Below are 17,559 nucleotides of genomic sequence, written 5' to 3' on the forward strand. Positions count from 1 at the left end.
GAGTCTTGCATGCTGTAATCACATAATTGTATTTTACATGTAATGTTTATGAACAAACGGATAATTATATACACTATGTGCAAAGGTTAGTGCAACCCTAACCACAAGATTTGTGTGCTTTATGAATGAGTCCCTATTCGCTGTTATAGTAACCTCCACTCTTCTGGGAAGATGTTCCACGAGATTTTGGAGTGTGCTTGTGGAGATTTGTGTTCATTCAGCCACGAAAGTGTTAATAAAGTCAAGTACTGAGGTGGCCACATTTTAGTTCATCCCAAAGTCAAGATTTTCTCCAACCCATGTAAACTATATGGTCCTGGAGTTTGCTTTGTGCACAGGGGTATTGTCATGCTGGAACAGGTTTGGGTCTCCTAGTTCAAGTGAAGGGAAAATGTATTGATACTGCATCCAAAATGTCTTACACAATTGTGTGCCTCTAACTGTGTGGTACCAGTTTGGGGAAGAAGCATATATAGCTGGAAAGTCAGATTCCTAATACTTTTGTCCATAAAGTGTAGCTAATATGTGGTATATATACGATTAGAAGAAATTGCCTCCAGCAAGTGGGACAGATATCAGCTAGCTAACAGTCAGTTAGAGGTTATTGTTATTTGCCTAACAATGTGCTAAGTAATATTAGTTATCCAGTGAACAGACAATATATCAGCTTGCAGTTAGCTAACATTACCCAAGGAAACTAGCATAGCTTAAGTGTTCATGAAGCAGAACATTTGCTGAAATCTGGGTGGTACTGCACAGAAGTTTTGGTTCTATGTCGCAACATAATCACGCATCGAATTTCTAAAGTCCGATTTGCTGTATAGTAATGGTTTATTTTTCACCAGAGAAGCAGCTTCAGAATTGAACCAGGCTAGGCTTGTACATTTTACTAGCTAACATTATATATGAACTGCAACCTGATCCTCACCTTTTCCTCCAGACACTTGAGAGCTTCCCGGAGGCTTTGGCTGCAGCGCTGCTGGGCCTGGACGAGCAGGTGTTCAGCCAGGCCACAGATGACAGGCTGCAGCTGGGCCACCATGCTCAGGATCTCTCTGGCCTTGGCTGTGTGCTCTGGAGAGTAGTAGATGCACTGAAATGCCGTGCTGTAGCTGTGTAAAAGAAACAGACGATGATCAGCTAGCAGGACAAACAACTCTCACACACAACCTTTAAAGCCTCCACAAAGAAAGATGAACTTTATATAATAGCACAATGTTACTGAAATAAAGAAAATGATTGTGATTAGTGATATTTAAACACATAGAAATAAGACTCTGTGTAGGCCGCAGAATAGACCTGTGGAGGACAATGAAGAATCGATGTGAAGACTGTCGATGAAAACCGCTATAATTTGATCAAATCAAAAGACGCCCACTAGCTTTGTGCACTCTGCCTGCAAATTCATTGCGGTTAATTTCAGAGCTTATTGAAGTTACTTAAATGAGTCATGTGTGACCAAAGGTAATGCAAGACACGTCAGCTGGTTTCCTCAGAATCCAGTAAGAGTAGATTCAGAATTGTTTCTGCTGCAGAAAATATATTTACGATCAGCTTTAATTGCCACTAAACAGTTGTCTAGTGTAGATTCACAGCATGTGCAATGTGTATAGCATTATCTGTTAAGTTGTTCAGAACAGCATTTGTAAAAATTCTCATTCGAACTTGCAAAACTGGTGGCAGAGCGCAAGGTAAAAAACAACCAAATGAGCATGGTTCCTGTTGGCTATGGGACATCTTAATGCAAATGAACAATAATCTGCTGAAATCATATATAAAGAATGGTATATTAGGCACGTTGTATCATTTCACTTTTATTTTTTATTCATAGTTATTTTACACTTTTTTCTAAGTTTCAAAATTTTTATAATTTCTTAATTCCTGGAAAAAAATTATAATAAAACCGACTACAAGGTGGTGGGGAAAAGTAAATCATCTCAACTTCTTCAACACAGTTTTTATTAAAGCAGCACAGTCATTGAAAAAGTATTCCTTATAGACAGTCCCAAACCATGCGACATGCTGTTACCCCTCAACTGAACTTGCACAGGCCTGCGTGAACCGCAAAGTTTCAATAAAGAAAAAATTCAGTGAACCAAAAAGTGTGGAATTTGTAACTACTGGATTTTTGACAGCATCAGGCAACATAATACTATTTGTATTGTTATCTCAGGGCATCAGGTTAAAGAACCTTAGGAAATATTATTAAATCATTTAAAATGTTCTTCTCTAATCTCCCTACATTGATCATCTGCGGATTTGCACCCACTTGGTAGCTTGTCCTTGAATGAAAACAGTTAACCTACTTAAAAACATGTACACAAAAACTTATAAGTAAATTATATATACACTATATTGGCAAAAGTATTGGGTCACTTGGTCATAAGTACGGTATGTGATTTTTGAGCACTGCATTCTATATTTAGCTCTTATAATGCCCTCCACACTTCTGGGAAGATGTTTCACTAGATTTTGGAGTGTGCTTATGGATATTTGTGTTCATCAGCCACAAGCGTGTCAGTAAAGGCAGGTACTGATGTAGGTGAGGAGGCCTGGAATGCAGTTAGCGTTTACATTCATCACAAAGGTGTTCAGTAGGGATGAGATCAGAGCTCTATAACAGGCCACTCAAGATCTTCCTCTGCAAAGCTTCAAGGAACTCACTTTGTGCACAGGGGCATTGCCATGCTGGAACAGGTTTTGGATTTCCAAGTTCAATTGAATGCAAAATACTATTACAGCCCATTTAAAGACGTCCTGTACAATTTAGTGCCTCCAACTTTGTGGTAACAGTTTAAAAAAGAACCACATATAGCAGGCATATAATATATATAAAATAAGATTCTGTAGACAAATTTAGAACAAAAATTAAAAAAATGGAACAAAAATTCCCTATAATATTACACCGTGTGAGGAGCAGAATTTAAACTAATAATTGCAAACCAAAATGCAAATGACAAGCCACCATATGTCCTATTCACCAAAAACTGGCACATTCATTAGCGTGATTCAAACGGCTTCCATTTCCAATTATTACAAAACCTTTGAAAACTGCACGAGGTTGTTTGGTATAAAAGGCTGGTCCATATGCTAGACACAAACACGATTTAGTTTCTGTAATAAAATGCCAAATTACACTGTGATTCAACTAGTCCTAGAGACATTTTGAGGTCTACATGATTCCAACACACCTGATCCAGGTCAAAAAGGGGATTGCTAATGAGTTGATGAGTTAGATCAGGTGTGTGAGAAAGAGAAAAAAACTCAACACAATCCATCCTTAAAGAATGGGGAAACCTTGTTCTGAAGAAAACAATAAACAGGACAAAATCCCATCTGAGACTTAGTGATGGCAGAGTGGACACAAAACCTGAGGCCATGGCTGAGAAAGAAGGCATCTAATGATCAGAGCCTTTATTAACTCAGCCGGATCAAGGGACAGTGTCTAAATGCCGTGGGGCAGAAAACAGAAATGAACTGCCTCTATCTTAAGATGCTCTGAAAAAATAAAAACAAAAAAAAAATCCCTCCAAAAATCAATTATAAATCAAAACTACTAAAAACTTTTTTTTCCCAAGACAATTATGGCCTCAAAGTTATTTTTGGATGGATTAAACCTGCAGGGGAGTTCACAGCTTCCACAGTAAATGAGCTCCTGTTTCTGTGCTGCGCTAATCCACCACACATAGCAACCTTAGGGGGAGCAACAGCGGAAAGGTAAACGTCTGCTGTGGGTGTTCATAAATCATCAATGGGAATGAGTGATGATACTAAATAGGGTGAGGGAAGCACAAAAGCCCTTAAGTGTAATTAAGCTCCAGTCTCCGGTGTAAGTTTAATTAATAGCGAAGAAGACGGAGGAGGAAAGTATAGAAGCGAACTCATCGCTTTGCCACTAGCGTCCAGCAGGGAACAACCCGGATTTTATCAGTGATCCGAAGCCGGTGCTTACATTTTTCCTTTAGATGTAGTGATAGTGCTGAAACTGCACAATGGCTAAAAAAAAAAAAAAAAGCAATCTGTGCCTTATCCTACAATACAATGCCTTTAATGCCGGAGGACATGGCTTTGTCTGAACAGAAAGTAACAGAAGCACACATGTACAACTTTCCCACTGTCTCTTACATGCTTTCTTTCTCTTCTCTTTCAATACATGAGCACACACACACATATATATATATATATACATACACACACTATATTTCCAAAAGTATTGTCACCTTCTCTTTCTTGCTATATGTAATACTTTTCCAAACTGGCCACAAAGCTTGGAGGCACTCAATTGTACAGGACGTCTTTAGATGCGCTATAATACAATTTTGCATTTACTTGAACTGGGAAACCCAAACCTGTTCCAAGCATGGCGATGCCCCTGTGCACAAAGGGAGCTCCTTGAAGATATGGATTAAATGCTTTGGAAAAGAAGATCTTGAGTGGCCTGTTATAGCGCTCTGATCTCATCCCTACTGAACACCTTTGGGATGAATTGGAACGCTGACCTACATCAGTGCCTGCCTTTCGTAATACCCTTGTGGCTGATAAACACAAATATCCAAAAGCACACTCTAAAATCTAGTGGAACATCTTTCCATAAGATTGGTGGGAATTATAAGAGCATATTGGGACTAAATGTGACTTGCAATGCTCAAAAATCAAGTACCTGTACAATACTTATGACCAGGTGACCCAATACTTTTGGCAATATAGTATAAGTAACACATGGATGAAACATTCAGAGCGAAGAGAAACACATACTGTAGTCTCTCTCATCATCTGACACCTGCAGAAAAAAGGTGCTTAATGATTCAGCATCTGTTATAAGATAGATTAGTCACGTTCTACCATTCAGGTCATGCCTACCAGATTCAATTAAACACAAATAAAGTGAGGAATTAAGGGCTCTTGAGGTACGCACAGTGCCAGTAATACGGTTTCTTAATGAGGCCTAAATGACTCAGTTCAGTATAGAGAAATCCCAACATGGGCATTATAGAAGCTGTGCAATGAACCATTTCATTTTAAAGCCAGGATTACATTTTTGGCTACTTTAAATGAATCAGATATAGCGTCTTTCTTTATTGCCTCTAGTTCCAGTTAATCACAACCTTCCTGTTTATAAGCCTGTTTAAAATAATAATAAATACAATGCTAAAAGGATAATTCCTGTTACCATTCCAAAGTTGGGGTAAATAAGGGATAAGGGACTTTTAATCTGTCACATTTACAACACAGTGAAATTCTTTCTTAGCATATTAGCCTCTAGAAAGCACTTACACCGGGGACTGTTAAATAATCATCTTGCTCTTTAACAATATAATGATTACCTCTGCTATGTCCATACTTTGGAAGTTCCTGTATAAATTGTTCCCTTTTAGGAACTCGAGCTGTGTCGAAACACTTTGGGAACGCCTCGCATTGTCCACGCTCTGAATCACGTGTGAAATCCGGCCAATAGGCAAGTCGTGATGCCATCGGCAGGCGACATCGCGTAAACCAGGAAGCTACAAAATGGCTGAGCGATGGTAGCAACATTAGCTTCTGATTGTTCAGGTAAGCACTTTGTGTGTGAATCTGTGCTACCATGGCTAAAAAACAAACAAACTTTTGCATTATTGTTTCTCCTTGCCCCTGTTTAATTAGGGGGGGACAAATGAGTTTTGTTGTTTGTTTGGGAGTAGAGCATGCTCAATTGCCTCTTAAGAGAGACGATTGTCCGTGCTGTAGCCGTATGGCTATACGCACTCTCCGCTCCCGGGGAGCACTCTTCGAGGAGAGTGATCTCCATCCCAGCTCAGGTCCCGCTCTCGCCGAGGCAAAACGAAGCGTCTGTACGCCTTCCCTCCTATCGCGTTGCTCCCAGGAGTTCTGGAGAGAATCTGCCAGGAAGGAGTTCATCTCCTCCTGGTGGCACCTCGTTGGCCTCCCAAGGAGGTCATATGCTGCTAGATGTCAGCTGTTCCCACGTGGTGTGAGCACCACCAGTTAGACCTAGTCAACTGCCCGGTTGGTTCAGTTCTGGAGCTCTGGCAGGAACAGTTTGCCACAGGGTTGGCCCCATTCACCCTGAAGGTTTACGTGTCCGCTATCGCGGTTTATTGTACCCCGCCTGTGGGGCAGTCGCTGGGGAAACACCCTCTCGTGACATGTTTCCTACACGGCACCCGGAGGCTGAAGCCCGGAATACAACCCAGAGTGCCTGTGTGGGATTTAACCGTCGTGTTGGCGGCTCTATCCGAGCCCCCCTTCGAGCCGTTGGCTCAGAGTGTAGACAACGGGAGGCATTCCCAAAGCGTTTTGACGGAGCATCTCATTCCCTCAGAGAACTAGGGTTACATATGTATCCTAGAGACGTTCATAAAGAATCATGTACTACCAACAATCTAAATTATAGCCAGCACTACCTTCAGAACTGCTGTCACAGAAAATGACAGCTAAATAAACTTTCTGAACAGTTAAAAATATAACCAGTAGCATTGTGGTGTTAATATTGAAGATGTTAAGGTTTTCGTTGGGAGTGACGAGGATGGACAAGATTAGAAATGAGTTTATTAGAGGGACAGCACATGTAGGATGTTTTGGTGACAAGGTGAGGGAGGCGAGATTGAGATGGTTTGGACATGTGCAGAGAAGGGACATGAATTATATTGGTAGAAAAATGCTGAAGATGGAGCCACCAGGTATGAGGAAAAGAGGAAGTCCAAGGAGGAGGTTCATGGATGTGGTGAGGAAAGACATGCAGGTAGTTGGTGTGAAAGAGGCAGATGTAGAGGACAGGGTGGTATGGAGACGGATGATCCGCTGTGGCGACCCCTAATGGGAGCAGCCGAAAGAAGAAGAAGAAGATTGTGGTGTTAATATGGCAATATGCTAAATATAGTCATGGTAAATGGGATAAGAAGGAATTGTTAGGTAGCAATTTCAAAGTATAAAACATGATACAAATGCAGCTAATAATGGACAAATCCTTCTTGCATTTCTCTTCACTAAACATGCCTGATCACAAACATATAATAAACACAAGGCTGTCATGCCAAATATACTATATGGACACCTGATCACGAGATTCATATGCTCTTTTTGAACATCCCATTTGCTCCAGAGGATTGTCAGTTTTTTTATTCAGCACCTAGATCATTTTCTTCATCCACTATAAGTATTGGCGATAGAAAATCTGCATTTACTGACTTTTTTGGACCTTTTAATAATAGAAGTTCGTACTGTAGCCAATTACAAATTTTATGTGGAAATCTAGAAGAAGAAAAAACTGCAGGGTGGGGGGGGGGTTGTTTTGAAGAAATCATATTGGGGAGACATTAAAAGATTTTCAGAAAATTCAATGTACAGTGTGCCAATAACATTGTCTAGTTCTCTAAACTGTTTGCGATCATCATGATTCAAAATGGAGCAAAATAATTACAATTACCACCATCATCATCGTGTAGCCCTAATAGATAATAATGGGGTTTTTTGTCTAGCTGAAGTTGTGCTGTAGCGTATTATAGTCCAGAAGAGGTAAAGCTGGAAAGGGACATTACAGGTGACAATGAATTGGCATTGTGGTCTCTGTCCCCCACTTTTTTTACTCCTCCTCTCACACTGTGCCCTAAGGAACAAAGAGCGACCGTTATTTCATTGTCCTGCTCTCAACTCCTTGCTCCTTTGCTTTTACCTTTCGCTCATCTTATGATGAATTAATGAAGCATTAAATTACCACGTTTCGCATGTCACTGTTCGGCTAGCTTTTAATCCAATCCAATCATCAAAGTGTCATCAGACAAAGCTGGAGTGAACAAGAGAATAAGTGAATCGGGAAAATCTGTCAGTGTATATGTGTGTGTGTCTGGTGGTCACAGGCTGGTTCCTACTAAGGATAAGGAAAGAACAACACTAAGAGGTGAATAAAAGTCTAAAAATTCTTAAAAATACCCGCTTTGCCAAAACCAGTTGAAAACACAGTGAATTACCAAAGAATGCCATTAAAATAATAATGACAGAACTGCTGTGTGTTCGACCACAAAAGCATTAAAATAGATTTGATTTCCGAGAGACATGCTGTTTGATTTTAAGCAAGAGTTTGAGGCTTGAGGAGGCTTACTTGGCCAGCGAGGCAGAAAATTGGAAACTTTAAGCTACAGCGAGTCATTAACTAAGTCAAATACGAAACAAAACCATCGCCATATCTGCCGGATTAGTCTTCAATGTAATCTCTCTTTCAGCAAAACTGATTTCAATTCAGTGAACCTGAAAAAGTACACTCCTTCTTATCTCTGGCTTGTGCAGCTGATAAACTGACCGTCTTCCCAACTGACCTTGGTGCTGAAAGTGCTTTTGTGATTTAAAATTTTCTTGTATTAAGTGCACTTTAGAAACTTCACACAGTCTTCAAACAGACTCTTGAAGTGCACAAAATGAAACATAAGGCCTTTCAAAGGTTTTTCACGCACTTCCTTTGTTTGCTTTTCAAGGACTACACGAGATCACTAAAGAAGCTTATCATTTGTTCATCGTGTTTTTATATTTTCAGAATTTACAATGGCGTGAGTATTGTTTCACAAAGCCAGCTTTAAAAAAAATTATGTCCAGTTTTCCAAATTGTTTTATCTTTTATTCAGGTAATATCAATGAGTCTGGTTGAAGAGAGTGGTGAGCATTCGGCCTGTGTTGGGTGGGTAAGGAAAAAGGAAGTTCACTACAGAACTTATGCCAAATTGTAGTTTTGTTACTTTTTTCATCCATCCATCCATCCATCCATCCATCCATGGATTATTAATAAGGGCTTTGTCTTCGACTTACAACCGTTTTTCCGGTCCCTATCTACGTCGTAAATTGGGGTCTACATATACTGTCTATTGCAGGGCACCACGCGAACACTTAAATCACACACAGATTCACCAATTGATCTCACCCAATCCATCTCCTGCCACTATTATATTACTTTATTTAACTTTTATAACTAAATAACTAAAGAATTCTACACTGTTTCAGAAATGACAAGTTATCTGCACACGTCTGTATAAAGAGAAGCTTTTTGAATAATGAACAATCAACATTATTTCCCATGATTCCAGCGATCGGGTGTAATAAGCATGACACTGATTGACAGCCAATAATCCATCAGAGAGATGTAATAATAGCCATCCCCCCATCCCGCACCAACTCTCTCATTTGCACTTGTTCATGATACAATATGATTGCAAACTGATCTGATCCCCAGCAGGTGCACTTGTTTTGAGCCGGCATGACTAACCCGTAACATGTTTTGCTGCTCTGATTGTTTATAGCACTTTTCCATCAGGATCAAAACTGTGACCTACGTTTCTTTGCAATTTCTAAATATCTTTGTTGAATTGATTACTCTTCCTACCAGGGTCAGAGGAATGCCAATTATTGATAAAGTAGTGAATATCAATAAAGAAGTTTGCCATGAAGCCTAATAAGTTTCAAGTTTTATTTGTTATGTGTACAGACATCACTTACAGTTTGTACAAGATTGTAGACCTGCACAAGGCTGGAATGGGCTACAAGACCATCAGATTGTTGCCTTGGCAGTATGTTTTTGGTCATTGTCATGCTTGAAGACCTGTCCATGACCCATCTTCAGTGTTCTGGCTGAGGCCAGAAGGTTTTAATCCAAAATTCTACAGTTCATCTCCCCGTTCATGTGGTGACGCTTTCCTGTACTCTTAGCAGAGAAACAGCATCAAAGCAGAACGTTTGCTCCTCTATGTTTAAAAGTGGGGATGGTTTTCTTGGGGTCATATTCAGCATTTCTCTGCCTCCAAACACGGCGAGTTGAGTTGATGCCAAAGCGCTCAATTTTATTCTCATCTGACCACATCACATTCTCCCAAGCCTTCTCTAAATCATTTAGGTGTTTACTGCCAAACTTCAGATGGGCCTGTTCATGTGTGTTCTTCAGCAGAGAGACCTTGGTGAGTTACCAATGGTTTTCTTGAAAACTTTGGTTCCAGCTCCCTTGAGATAATTAACAAGATCCTCTCATGCTATTCTGGGCTGACCTTCCTCAGAATCATCCTCACCCCATGAGGTGAGATTTTGCATAGAGCTCTAAAGCGAGGGCGATTGACATATTGTATTTCTTCCATTTTCAAATTGTGTTCTCTTTCTTACCAAGCTTCTTTCTGATGGTCTTGTAGACCATTCTACCCTTGTGCAGGTCTACAATCTCGTCCCTGACGTCCTTTGACAGCTCTTTGGTCTTGCCCATTGTGGTGCAGAGGTTTAAATGAAAGAGGTTGATTCTGTGACTGGTGTCTTTTATACGCATATGCTGGTATAAGGAGTCCTTTCTTAAAGGTACAGGATTAATTGGGTGTGTGGGAGTCAGAAATCCTGCTGGTTGGTACAGGATCAAATACAAATTAATTTATAATCTTTCTTTATAGATTTCTTTTATTCTGTCTCTTTCTGTTAAAATGAAACTACATAGAATTTACCCCATAAAAAAATAGGTACATTTTCAAAATCAGCAGGTGATCAAATAATTATTTCCCACATTGCATCTGTGCATCAATTTTTCGTATTGTACTGTATGATATTTCTACTGAAAGAAAAATAAATCCTGGATGGTTCGGATTGTTTTGCTGCTCGAGACCTCTTAATTTTAAATAAGATAATCAGTACAATGAAAATCAGACCTAAAACCTCAGCCTTGGTGTCTGACCATTATATGAGCAGAGAAGCATAGTGCAGGTGTTTGACCATGATAAAGGTATACTGAAAGGTGCATGACCATTGTATGGACATACTGCAGGTTCCTGACCATTGAAAAAGAAAACTACAGGTGCCCCAGCAGGATATGGAAATACGGCAGGTGCTTGACTATAAAAAAGGGTATACTCCAAATGCTCACTCCATAGTAAGTGTAAACTGCAGGTGTCTGATAATTAGTCAGAAATACTACCAGTTACTGTAATATGGAAATACTGCCTGGTGCTTGACTATTATACCGGTTTACCGTCCAGGATACAAATCATACTCCTGTTGTTTAACCAGGTTATGCACTGAACTCAATTATAGAAACTGCAGGTTAAACTGTCTGGTACTACTTCGGGTCACGGCACCAATACAGAAAACCTCTCTATCGAAATACTGGAAATAACAGGAAACAAACACAGTTACTCCACCAAGGTATAAGCCCAGGTACTCCAGTGTATGGGTTGAATGAAAAAGTCTAAATGAAAAAAAAGTCTAGTCTCTCGTGCAATCTATTTCAATGTAACTAGGCAGTTTAAATGCATGCGACAGAACCAAATATTAATACAAATCAGCATAACTAATAGAAGATGGCGGTGGACCGAGAGACTAAATGATAAACTATCATTAGTTGGAGCATATATGAAGCCAAGGCCTTTTAAAAATGCCTGTGTTTTTCCTCCCATGAACACAAGACGTGAATAAATAGAACGTAGTATATTTTAGTGGGAAATGCACCATTCATCTAGGGTATGCGTTTTAAGGACGTTTCAAGTTCAGTGAAATGCAATATGGTTTCCAAATAATTACCCTGTGCATGAAATCTGGACTTGACTGATGATAAGAATACTGAGGAACAGTCTGTTCTCTATGAAATAAGGACATGAGGTCCACTGATCTCAGATCACCAATGTATCCTTTTTCTGGGCAATAGCTGATGAGGGATGCCACTGTGCCTGGTTCATTGCTTTCCCTGCTGGTTTTGGCAGATTTGGGTGAGCTGGGAGGAAAGATGGGAACTGTCTAACTAATTATACATCTCCTCTGACAGAAAGAAAAGGGGGGCAAGCAGGAAGCGAAAAAAGGAAGATGGCAGCAGACGGGAATCAGTAATGGAATCACAGAGTGGGGATTCAATAAAGAACGACACAGAATATCAATAAAGACCCTGGGGGTGGCAATGGGGCCGCACGCAAGCAGCTGTTCAAGATGTGAGAGAGAGAGAGAGAGAGAGAGAGAGAGAGAGAGAGAGGGAGAGAGAGAGAGAGAGAGAGAGACTGTGCCAGGCAAAGAGCATCTTTTTCCAATCAAATTGAGACGGCCTTATTCGATACTGCCATTTATACTGCAGATGAGGCTCTGCAGTCCTGTTGCTGCCATCCTACAAAAGTAAACATCAATCAATTTCTTTAACAATGGCTAGCCTACGGGCTGTGAACTGTCAAAACTCTTCAAAAGATAAATAAATACAGGGTGCAAAATGTTAACCCTCCATGCCATCCTAAAACTCCTCTAGCTTCTGAGGGCAAGAGTTCAGCACATCACCAAAGTCAAACCTTTAGATGGGAACTGTACAAAGCTTTTAAGCTTTTACATGCTCATAGTGTCAACTACTGAGCAGCTTTCAACAAGAAAACGCAAGATTTTTTCCCACTTATTCATCCATTGAACATTGAACAGACCACTACAGCACACCACACAAGACACATTCATACCTGAAGCTAATTCATGGAGCCAGTGCACATAAATCATGTTTTTCAGAAGCGAAGAAAAAACTAGAAAACCCAGAAGAAACCTGTGTCAACATTGGAAAAACACAGTAAACTCCAGACAGATATTAACCCAGACTCCAAGGATCGAGTCAGTTGCTACCCACCATGCCACCCTAGATACAGTCATCACATTTAAATGGTCTCCAATGCAAAACATGCCCATTGGCACGGTAATTAAATCCAAATTGTGGGTGGAGATTATCGTTTGGAAATAAACCAATCAGAGATCTTTATAAGCATGAAAACCGTGATACATTCAAGGTGTATTTGCATGCGGAAAAAGTGTGTTTTCCAGTGCCAAACATACAAACACATGCCCCCCACCCAAAAAAGAATTGTGCCTATTTTCAACAGACTAAAATAAATCTTTAGAAAAATGTTAATCCTTGACTCTAGACAAAATGGATTTAGTTCTAGTGTATCAAAAATGAATCAAAGTCTGATGTGACAGGTGGCTAGGCTTTAGAGCTGAATAATTCTTCACAATTAACAGGTGTGCCAGCACTGAAATAGAGCCATTTATAACTGTATAAAATATCAGCATGAAATAGATATTTATGAGAAAAGTATGAGAGTTTATTCAAAGCGCCAAAGAACTTTGGGAAGCCATGGCCTCATTGGTAAAAACAGAATCGGGTATAAAGAGAAAACCTTTGAATTAGATCTTTATATTCGCCTCTTCATCTGCTGAAGTACTTGTTAGGCAAGCCTAACAAAGACAAAACCTAAAGGTGTTATGTGCATGAGAAGGCGCTGTGATTGGCGGAGTCTGGAACTCACCTCTTCTTCTCTGCTTCATATCGGCTGAACAGCTTCTGAAGGCCTCCGTTCTTGAAGCCCTGGTAGTGAGCGGCTGGAGCTCCAACTGTGATCACATCGTAGAAGGCTTCTGGCAGAACAAAATAACATGGGTATCAGCACGCAGCCAGCTGAGCCTTTCTGCTTGCACAGCTGACTGGCATTGGAATTCAGAAAGGGATTATTCTTTTAAGAAGATGATCTTTCCACACATGAATCTTTCCATATTCAGTAATAATAGTCAAAGTTTGCAGGCTGTTTTCCCAGGCCCCCGGCTAATGTTCACCGGATAATAGCATCAAGGTGCCGCCTTGCCTGTATTAAGTGGTTTAAACTAAAATACCAAATGTCTTTGAGCTCAAGGAGTTCACTCAAAATGTGAACTCATAATCTGCCCATGAATTGCCAAGCTAATTACGTGGGCAGTTCAGTATTTGGGTAATTAATCCTTTTTTTTTTGTGCTCACCCAGAGTCAGATGAAATCATGGATATAATTTTTCCCCCATTTCCATGTGCTGCTGGAAGATTTATCAAAGCTATTTGGTTAAAATAATGAAAGGCGGTTTCGCAGCGACCCACCGCTTCCTCTTCACAGCAGCAGAGAAACAAACCCTGTAATGAAAGTTTCACTGGTGTTCATTTAGCATTTATGATGCACATTTTAATTACTATATTCTCATACAAAACACAATAATTAAACGAGTGTCAGCCTTGGGAAATATTTTCAACTGAGCGTGTTTCTCTCACCCACTGGGTGTACACATTTAAATACAAGGAACCGCAACAGAGCTGTAACGCACGGAGTCGAGGGTAAAACTGTCCAGTTTCTGGAATTCTAAAAATAAAAATATCAAGACGCAGTGTTCACACTACAAAAACATTTCCTGTGCTGTAAAAATATCACAGTGTCAATGCTTAACAAGACCTGCACTTATTATGGTGGTAATATTGCCACCATAAACTTAAACTGTGCCTGACGGTGTTTATTAAAGCAACAGCTTTAAAGTCTGAAATACAGACGCAAATTTTCCAGCCTCCCACTGACCTACCGCGACCCAACACGCTTGATAATCATGACAAAGGGGCAGCATATTGATATATGGATCAAAGCTCAAAGAGAAACATGGTGTGGTGATAACAGGACACAGTTTTAATTTGTCCTGATAAGCTGTAATTTGATCATTACGGACCAGTTGTTACTGCTGAGGTCTTCCATATCATAGCAACTGAATGCAATTCACTGACTTCATATTAATGGTGAGAAGAACCGCTTTTATTGTTCAGATCCATATCATTATTTCATTGTAAATCGAAAAAGCAGACTGAAGGGTTTTCATGAAATTTTGCCAATCCTTTAAAAAATAGAAGACTGGAATGCTTTTTATGACATCTAGCTTTCCCTTTCACACACACATATCTATGACACGGACTAATCTCCAGTTTATATTCAAGTGAGCTTGACCACGCCCGAATTCGTTCTGGGTCCCCACAAGTCTCCACAACAGCTGCACTGCAAAGTTCTTTCCTGAACTGCATATGAGTGATAAAAATTTGCAGACTCATACAAAAGACTTTCCTTTAGTTGGGGTCTTGATGATGGTGCTGGAGATCTAACAGGTTTCTCCAAATGAGACTCATGGATGAGTTACATCATTTATTAGCTTCATCAACCCATTCAGTATGGCCTTATCCCTTTGTGGATGTGGGTGGGATCAACCTTGAAGCGACCATGCCCAGAAAAATATAAAGTGATGCTATATTACAAGCGGATCTGTGAAGACAGTCCATGTCCAGGAAATAAATAAACACCTCGGATCTTTCACCTTAGCATTTGAGCATTCAAGTGTGTACTGTTCCTTTGATGACGCCATACACAAACCTGTTGAGAAGATGCAAAATGACTCATTTGACCGTATGAGTAATCCTGTATTTGTATTCTTGATGGTCTTCCAGCTTTTTGTTTGTCCTTTTCATATCGTACTAATGCGTAAGCATTACGCTCTTTGAGCGAAAATTCGATGGCGATCGAAATCGAAATGCAGATTCACTTCGGTCACTGTTTCTGATTGTTGTGTGCCTTTGTGAATGAATCTCCAGCGCCTAATAATGAATCCTCGCGCAAAGTCACTTAGATCTGTTCCTTTTTGTCATCTTGATCCAAAATCAATGTAAAATAGACTTGCTCTGCATTTTTTTTTAGAAACATATGATGTTAACTGCTGAACTGTATCATGCAGTACATTTGTCTTGAACTTTCACTCATTTATTTATGTTCGGAATGTTTTGGAAATATTAGTTTATTTAAAATAAAGCCTCTGGAGTTCACAGTACATAATTAAGACTCTAAAGACAACCAGACACTTGGTGAAAGACAACTAATCTTCAATTCCCTGTAAGGCAGGAAAAGAATCATACACATCTCCAGTATTTTGACCCCAGTGGTTTCAGTGCATGTGTGTGCTTTTGGTTTCCTTTTCAGCTACGTTGGACATATAGCAGCTCTGCCTCATCTAGCAGTGAGCTTTATGTTAGGTCATGTAATGAGCTAGCCTGTGGACTCGACAGGAAGTTGGCTTTGGGAGATGTTTGACAGCAATTAATGAGCAGCTTTTCCGCAGACCTGGCACCCCGCTGTGCCACTCTCGCCATATCACGCTCCTCTGCCACATTCGGGCTTCACTAATGACGACAGGGGCTCTGACTCCCAATGCCCACCACTTTCCCAACCCCAATATCCCCCACCCCCACCACACATCTAATTGGCTGCTTCTCAATAGCTCAACGGTGGCATAAAATACAGGGGCACAAGTCACACACGGCCCAATTTGGAGCTGATTTGCTCCGATTTTCCTGGCATCTATAAATCGAATGGAAACGAGGTGCACCCTGGAAACCTCTCTCCTTTTTTACTCTTTTAAGGAGGGGGAATAGATTGTTGTCAACCTAAAATTATTCATAATTAACCAGAAAGCCTGGATGGGTTAAATAAGATGAAATATATCGATGCTGTCTGAACAGAAAGAAGGAAAGGTGTTTCAGCAGAGTTTTCTCCTGCTCGTTAAAGCTTTGAATTTGAGCAAGTGCGATTTCAGGCAGAAAAAAAATAAACATTATAGTCAAAAATATCATTTATAGGTTTTAATATGTCTGCAGGACATAAAAGGTTTAAGGCTCCTCGGACAAATTGTGCAATTGCTGAACACTAAGGAGAGACTATAAAGCGGGCAGGATGAAGAAGTGTGGCTGTGCATTGAGTGTGAAATTGTTGAATTACAAGGAGACTACAGAGCAACCAGGACAAAGAAGGGAGTCTAAGCACTGTGTATTTTAATCTAGATTTCCTTCCACTGCTCCTTTTAATATACATAATGTACCAGATGAAAACAATAGCATTCATCAACAAAGGCAATGGTGGCAAAAAATGTGAGAAAAAAAAACACATTAGATGATGAAACCTTGAGTTTGTATGATCACAGCAGCAGGTCTTCCATACAAACGTGCATATATAAAGTAATATTATACATTAAAGAAAGGGAAAGACTTTAAAATAATTTTTTGGGAGCAGAAGTAAAGCATTAAGAAAAATCACCACATGGTAAGAAAAGCCGCAGTGGTTCAAGTGTGTCAAAATCTGGCATCGGCATCACATAGCGGGTACTGAAAACTAACATTTTCCCCTGTACAAAAGACTAAAATATTGAAACGCCTCAAAAAAAAAAAAAAAAACAGTTACTCAAAAAATATTTCCACAAAAGCATACAGAGCAAGTCGGCATTAAACAGTGCAAGCGGCGAGTGCACTGAACATGCGCAGGTCCTCATTAGCGAGTTGTAGTTCTGTCTGGCTGTTTTAAAGTTCACCTGTTGGACCTCGCCTGTTGATTCCTGTCTGCCTGCATTGCCCCTGTTGCTGTAATGAGTGTGGGGAAATACTACTCAAATTGGCTCTTCTCTCTTTCACACCCACACATTGACACGAAGCTATATTCAGCACCTCAAATAAAAAACTATTTTGAGTGTGAAAGATGTGGGGGTTTTCCATCCACTGGAATAATGTAAATTTTAATTGAGCATATAAAATAGAAATTTTCCCCAACAAAAAGAACCCTGCGTATAAGGTTTTTTTATGAGGCTGATATATTATAACTGGTGCATTAATTAGGGAAAAGCAAGTAGAATTCAACTGGAATCCAGCACCAACCAGCCATGCTACCAAGATGTAAGACTCAGATAATCTTAATATATATTTCAAACCAAAGGAAGCTCCTAAAGA

At 40.0% G+C, this 17,559-nt stretch overlaps 1 protein-coding gene across 31 annotated transcripts in view; it reads right to left on the bottom strand.

Annotated features, from left to right (window-relative positions):
• inpp4b (inositol polyphosphate-4-phosphatase type II B) overlaps positions 1-17,559 on the bottom strand; it is a 765,675-nt gene that overhangs the window by 567,649 nt on the left and 180,467 nt on the right. For 21 of the 31 annotated variants that reach the window (XR_014533081.1, XR_014533082.1, XR_014533084.1 and 18 more), the window contains 2 exons: positions 13,269-13,377; positions 929-1,112 (listed from right to left, as the gene is read on the bottom strand). Coding sequence is in view for 26 of the 31 variants with exons in the window: in XM_083538638.1 (XP_083394764.1) it covers positions 929-1,112; positions 13,269-13,377 (293 nt within the window). In the remaining 5 variants the exon portion in view is untranslated. The remainder of the gene's footprint in view (positions 1-928; positions 1,113-13,268; positions 13,378-17,559) is intronic. The other 10 variants (XR_014533083.1, XM_083538648.1, XM_083538643.1 and 7 more) reach the window with 1 other exon arrangement.

This window comes from Silurus aristotelis, assembly GCF_946808225.1.
Source record: "Silurus aristotelis genome assembly, chromosome: 4".
In the NCBI taxonomy this organism is placed as follows: Eukaryota; Metazoa; Chordata; class Actinopteri; order Siluriformes; family Siluridae; genus Silurus; species Silurus aristotelis.